The sequence below is a fragment of the Pogonomyrmex barbatus genome, unplaced genomic scaffold (assembly GCF_055798465.1).
Source record: "Pogonomyrmex barbatus isolate J1 unplaced genomic scaffold, ASM5579846v1 scaffold19, whole genome shotgun sequence".
Taxonomy (NCBI): domain Eukaryota; kingdom Metazoa; phylum Arthropoda; class Insecta; order Hymenoptera; family Formicidae; genus Pogonomyrmex; species Pogonomyrmex barbatus.
Window position 1 is genome coordinate 4,046,124 of NW_028297115.1, and position 7,592 is coordinate 4,053,715.

General features: G+C 31.2%; 1 protein-coding gene across 4 annotated transcripts in view; it reads left to right on the forward strand.

Moving 5' to 3' along the window:
• LOC105423837 (uncharacterized) overlaps positions 1-4,737 on the forward strand; it is an 80,432-nt gene extending 75,695 nt beyond the window's left edge. Inside the window, exons 5-7 of one of the 4 annotated variants that reach the window (XR_016138931.1) lie at positions 817-1,031; positions 1,143-1,269; positions 2,566-4,737. Coding sequence is in view for 1 of the 4 variants with exons in the window: in XM_089075658.1 (XP_088931784.1) it covers positions 817-867 (51 nt within the window). In the remaining 3 variants the exon portion in view is untranslated. Of the gene's footprint in view, positions 1-816; positions 2,279-2,565 lie in introns of those variants that run through there. The other 3 variants (XR_016138932.1, XR_016138930.1, XM_089075658.1) reach the window with 3 other exon arrangements.
• Positions 4,738-7,592: the final 2,855 nt, after the last annotated feature.

The window sequence follows — 7,592 nt, forward strand, 5'->3', positions numbered from 1 at the left end:
ATTTCACGGCGTGTTCTCATTATAAAAATTAATACCTCGGTTATTACTGCGAATATCACAAAACGGTATGAGACTTTTATGTTCATCTCGATCCTACCTACCTTCCTACGAGCGGTTGCACAAGTCTCGCGGGTGTCCCAAAACTAACGCATTTTTTTTTAAGAACAGATTCTTTGGAACATTCTAAGACGAAAATTCGAATACGAAAATATCGAGGCTATAATAGTTTTTATATTATTGGCAATTGAAGTTCACTTATCACAAAGCTGATATTTCGTGCGCTCAGATATTTGACATATTAATAATATTACCACAAAAAGTTACCATTTGAATTAGTTAGACCATTTTGACATTACCATATGAGGTAAATAAATATGGTAACGAATTTTTTTGACAGCTATAACATGGTACAATATGTCGTTATTGAACAGATATTTTACGATGTTATGTTTACGATGTTATATTGCGACATTAATTGTGTAATATACAAATAAGATCTGAAACAAAAATAATTTCTTAATAAGAATGTCATTGTATACTTCTGTGGTATTCTCGATTGTTGTAAAAGGACGCTCGTGATGGAATCTTTATCACTTGTCATATCACCATGTTTAAACGCGCCAAATATCAGCTCTGTGATTAGTGAACTTTAATTGCCAATAATTTAAAAACTATTATAGTCTCGACATTTTCATATTAGAATTTTCGTCTTAGAATGTTCCAAAGAATCTGCTCTTAAAAGGAAATACGTCAGTATACATATAAAAGAATGATTTATACAAAATTATACAAATAAAATATTTTAAAATGTTCTAGATTTCCAATGAATTATCCCGCTTTATTGGCAAAATGGACTGCAGTTATTAACAAACCAAATTGAGTTGCAACTGCATTTAATAGGATTTGTGAAGTACATTTTAAGATTGAATATCTTTCTGATATCAAAAAGAAAAGATTAAAACTAAATGATATACTTACAGAAAATGTAACATAAGGTTCATTACATGAATTAAATATTTTAATAGATACGGGTAAGTGTCTATTATAAATTATATTATTATTGTTAAAAATTTAAATATTTTTAAATATAATTATTACAAATATATCTAGCGATTTATATATTTGTATATTTGTGTGCGTAGTAAAATAAGTCGAAACTCGATTCCGAAGAAAATATAGTAATATAACAATTATAATCAACAACACAACACAATCGAACAAACACAATCGAGTACGAACATGCCGACATGTAAATTGATTCCAACGAAGGTACGTGTAGACTAAATGCATGCTTTTTTACATGCTTGTGTACATGCTGCTTTGTTCTTATCCTATTATTGATTTTTATAATGAAAATTTAAATAAAATATCTACTTACGTAGAAAATTGGCAATCAAATAAACAGAAAGCTACAAATAAGGCCTTTGTTTAAAGATACAAAATCTTGAAAAAAATAATGAGCTTTTGAAAACTCAGATGCAATTTGTAATAACATAAGAAAGAATTAAAAAGTCAAGCTGAAACGTTTCGATTTATATTGCAACAAGAGAAAGAAAAAATAAAAACAAGATTAACAACTGCTATAACAAAAATAAAATTATTAAATCGTCAAAGGAAAAGACAAGATATAAAAATAAGTAATTTATTAAAAGAAGCTAAAAATAGAAAAATGTTAAGTGATGAATCATATGATTTTCTAAATAGTGAATTTCATAATACATTTGCGCATATTGTACAAAATGAAAAAAAAAATACAGGAAGACCCATGGTAGACGTTATAATGAAGCGGTAAAAAAACTTGCGTTAACATTACACTATCATTCTCCTTGTGATTTTTGAAGGTATATGTGCTTGTTTCTATGAAATTCTACTTACAACTATTTTATAATAACTATTCTAGTAAAAAAACTGCACTATTTTATAATAAAACTAATTGAAATTACATGCTACAATTAATATATTATTTTATGTTTTATAAAATTCATATATTTATGTATATCACATATCACATATTTATATCACATTTATTACATATACATAACATTTATGCATCCATGATTAATGACATTTACATTTTTATAAAAATCGAATGTCTTTATAAAAACAAAAAAAAATTTGTAAGAAGAAATTAGGTTTTTAAAAATGCAAATGTTATTAGCCATATTATTTTTTAACAGCTTCTGTAAAAAGAAATTACATAAAAATCTATGATATAAGCGATTTTTCAGGTTTATTGCATGTTTGTATTGATGGTGAATATAAACAATGAATAAACAAATTTGTAGTAAATTTTTATTTCTGAATGAATCTATATTTTATGTCACTATATAATAATACTAAATAATATAATAATACTAAATATAATAATTAGAATTGTTGTTCTCTTAATATTAATAAAAATTGTTTTATTTCTTATAAAAATTAAATTAATATAAAAAACATTAAAAAAACAAGATATAATGCTAGTTCATGAATGAAAGTTTAATTTATATAATTTAATAACTAAGTGCATTTTTATTAGAATAGTTATGATATTTATTTTTAATGTTAATTATTTTCTTACAGAAAAGATTTTACGTTACATCCAGCCTCAATTAGAAATTGAAGTTCAACAACAAATGCAGAGTTTGGTTTTCATCAAGAAATCATGGCTGCATTAAAAAATATTACATTATTTCTGTAATATTACAAATATATTACAGAAGATAGAGATTACAGTTTAATTTTGGTAATATGGCTATTAGACAATAACTGTTATGGGATGAACACCAAAAATTTAGGATTTTGTGATTATGGAGAACGAACTGAAGTTATGGAAGGAAAAGACGTTGAAGCAAAAGAAGCACTTATATTCTTATTAGTTAGTTTGAAGAAAGCATGGAAATGGCCAATTAGTTATTTTTTAAAATGTCAAATGACTTCTTCAGTTGTAGCTTGATAAAAACAGCAATTTTAACAGCACAAGCAAAAATAAAAGTACGTTCAGTGACGTGCGATGAAGAAAGCACAAATTGTAGTGCGCTGCAAAATTTAAGCTGTAAGATATTTATTGAACACTATAAAGACATCGAAAAATTTTTTTTTTATCCAACTGAAAAATATAAAGTACGAGTGCTTCTAGATGCTTATCACGTGTTAAAATTAGCGCGCAATGCATTAACGGATTATAGAAAATTTATATAACGAAGATTGTATAAAGTGACAATTTTTAATAGATTTGCACAATATACAAAAAAATTAACTTTTAAATCAGCTCAGTCAAATAAGCTTAGCTCACAATGCATTAATTACAAACAAAATAAAATGAAAGTTAAGTTTGCACGTACATTTAGCATCAGTTACTAATGCAATTAAGTTTTTAAGAGAAGAAAACATATCAGAATTTCAAAATAGTGAAGCTACTATAAAATTTCTTCGTATTATTGATAGACTCTTTGATTTTATAAATTCTAGAAATCTTTTTGCAAAAGGTTTGTATAAAGGTTTTATAAAAAAACCCATGTATACTGATTTAGAATATTTACAAATAATGATAACTGAACATATAGACTATTTTTTCAATTTAAAAACAAGAGATGGAAAATTGCTCAGAAAAAGTGGCCGAAGAACTTTTATTTATGGATTAGCAATAGCAACCAAATCTTTGCATTCGATATTTTTAACGAAAATAAATTGTATAAATGTATATTAATATACAAATTCTCTCAAGACTATCTGAAACTTCTGTTTGCTAAAATTAGGAGTCGTCATGGGAACAATAATAATCCTAATGTTCTTCAAATTAATTATATCATGCGACAAGTTTTGTTGCGTAATAGCATAAAAAATAGCAATAATGTAAATTCTATAGATCTAGATGATGATCCTAGCGGCTCAATATTTGAATTAAAATAGAAGAAGAAAAAAACGGAATCATTGTTTAATGATCTAGACTTTGAAATTGAAAATGATGATAATTATGATTGTAATAATAATAATAATAATATTCCTTTAAACATTATTTGTCCAGAAAATTTAAAATTAAAAGAATATATTATATATTATATATGTGGATATAAAACAAATTAATAAGAACATTAATTGTTATGTGCGGAAAATTTAATTGAAGTACAACAGGATCATAATTATGCATTTTCTAGAATTTTCAAAATTTCTAGATCATAATAATGGTGGGTTAATCTTCAGTGTATATACAATTGTTCTAAATACTGAACGTCAAATATAAATACAGACTAACAACTTTAAAAATTTACGTATTAATAATTTGAAGATAAAAATTTTTAATAAAGTAAATAAATTTTAAATAAAGTAAAAAATATATTGGCTCTAGAATTTTTTCGAATTTAACATGTAAGAATATTGATTTGCTAAACTTTCCACATAAACTCATATTGATTATATTAATAGTTTCAAAATACGTAAAAATAAATAAGTTACATTCATATGCAAAATTTTACGTTCAAGAAAACCTATTAGAAAAAGGTATCATTTAATAGAGTTTATTTTATTTTCGAGAGAATAAGTACAAATATTTCGAATATATTTTGTTATTCTAGCAAATCATACTTCTAAAATATAATCTAACGGTACAATGTTACATATATTTATTATAATATGCTTTAATATGTTGTATCAACATGTTGTAATATGTTATATAGTATATGTTTTTGTACATTCATGTAATGTTTTTTTTATTGTTTTTATAAAAAACAATAAAAATAAATAAATATTATTATATATTATTATATATTAGGTATACAAAAAAGTTCTGAGCTTTTTTTGTAAAATTCAATCTTTATTCAAAAACAAACAAAAAAATATTAATCAGCGAAATATTCCCCGTTTGCATCAACGACCTTTTGCCATCTTTCGGATAACTTGCGAATTCCTTGACGATAGAAGCTCACCGGCTTCAAAGCGATAAAGTCATCAATGCATTTTCGTATCTCTCCAAATCTCACGAAATGTGTATCAGCCAAATGATGCTGCAGCGACCGGAATAGGTAGTAATCGGAAGGCGCCATGTCTGGGCTATACGCCGCGTGCGGGAGAAGTTCCCAGCCTAACGCAAAGATATGATCCATGTCGCTTTCGCAACATGTGGTCAAGCATTATCATGAAGCAAGATCACTTTACGACGTCCTTGGCCAGTAAATGGCCTCTTTTCTTCTAATGCATCGCTCAAATTGGTCAATTGTTGTTGGTAACGGTCTGCCGTGATTGTTTCACCCGGTTGTAACAACTCGTAATACAACACACCTTTCCAATCCCATCAGATACAGAGCAAAACCTTCTTGGCGTGGATATTAGGCTTTGGCGTCGATGTCGAAGGTTGACCAGGGTCAACCCATGATTTTCTACGTTTAGGGTTATCATAAAGAATCCACTTTTCATCGCCTGTAATGATTTTGTGCAGAAAATCTTTTTTCCGGAACTTTGAAAGCAAAGTGAGTGTAGTGTCACGCCGACGATTTTTGTTGTCTTCGGACAATTCATGCGGAACCCATTTGCCTTCCTTCTGAACCTTTCCCATCGTATGTAAACGTACGGAAATGGTTTGCTGCATAACGCCAAGCTGTTCTGCAAGCTCCTTTTCAGTTTGCGCAGAGTTTATATCCAGCAGTTCTTGCAATTCATCCGTTTCAATCTTTTGAGGGCGTCCAGCACGTGGTTCATCTTCAAGACTGAAATCTCCTTGACGAAATTTTTGATACCATCTTTTACATGTAGTATGACTTACAGCGTTCTCTCCATATGCAGCACAAATCATTGTAGTGGCTTCAGATGAAACACGAAGTGGATGGAAAATCGAATATGCTCTTTTGTTATTGCCATCGTGAACACTATTGATTTTTGAGGTTATGTGCATCAAACACCAAATCGTATGGCATTTTAGAAGGCCAAATGTCAACGCTTTAAAACCGCAAAAGGGCGGGAAGATATATAAAATTTAAATTATTATTTCGATTGAAATCTAAAGCTCAGAACTTTTTTGTATACCTAATATATTTTCTTATTTAATTATTATTTTACTAATTAATTCAATTAATTTTGTAATTAAACAGTTTCCTTTTAATTTTTATTAATTGGTACTGTTACGTCCAGCCCAGAATAAATTATAAAATTAAAAACTAAGAATTTAAATGGATTGAATGGGCTCGGAAGGACGAACAGCTGCTCTCGAGAATCAGGCGTGGAAACGTGATCTCGAGTCGATCGCACTGTTTATGTCTCGGCACTGGGTCAACGATAAAGAATCGCTATGATGCCTCGCTGTAGACGTACGTTCGTCTGTCGTTTTTTGGTTAAAGAAACTTGTAACAGAGCATCCGAAAGATGGTCCGTTACTAGCGCGCGCTAATGCCCGCGCCATCCAAGGCCGCTCGAACAATCCCGACCGCGACCGACCGACACACGCGCGCCGGCGAGCTGTCACGCATCGACGACGTGACAGCTATTGTTACATTAACAAACGCTAACAAACTAAACGATGACACGTGGCGCGGATACGAATATAAATACTCGACAAATTTTAAGAAGACAACCAGTCCTATCTGCTCCTCCGACCTGTCCGTCACAGACAACCGTTCCGACCAGAACAGCGAGAGAAGATTCTCTCAGCGAATACCGAGCGTTCTCCGTATTCTTGTTCTATCCTTTCTCGAGAATTCGGAGTTCTCAGCTTTCTCGCTCCGCAACGAATACCGAGCGTTCTCGATATTCTTGCATCTCCCTTCTGAAAAATCGAAGTGTTCTCAAATTTTCCTCCTCCCGACAATACCGAGAGTTCTCAGTATTGTCGCTCCATCTTATTTCGAAAGTCGGAGCGTTCTCGGACTTTCCCGCGACATCCGCCCTACGTATCACGGCTAGCGTCAACGGTTGCCTAGCAACGCACACGCGCGGACCCGGTTGCCTGGCAACGCGCATACCAATACGACTCCCGGCGTCCGGCATATCCGTAATCGAATCGCGTTACATCGCAAAGCGACCGGCAAAGAAAACGGCAAAGAACGGCCACGCAAAACGAGAATTTATTGTAATTAGATTTAAAGCCCGGCGGCCTCAGCACATCACACGAACCCGGCATCCGACGAGCGATAACCAAGCGCACGCTCCGCGTCCGTGCCCAGAGATAAGATCAGGGACGTACCGTTACAAACTTAATTCTTATTATCAGGGAAAGACCTCGTGTGATTAATAGGATGTGGAAAAGAGATCTAGAGTTTTAAAGAAAAATTAAAATTAAACATTGATTTTAATTGGTAAAATAAAGATATACATAATAAAAAGCGGAAACAAGAGAAAAAGCATTTGTATAAGCGTGTATATGTGTGATACCACGGGTGTTACATAAGTACAGAGGCCATCGGGTTAAGATTCTTACGAAGGAGAATATGAATGTATGAGTGAATGAATCTTTAGTATGATCCTATCCAGTAATACAATTAATATTCTCTGGTTAACTTAAACTAATGATTACATTGAAAGATATCTATTAGATTCGGAAAAAATTAACGGAGACCGACTGGATTTGAACTCGGGATCCCTCGTCTACCAATCCGACACTTAGTCTGCACGACCACGACGGC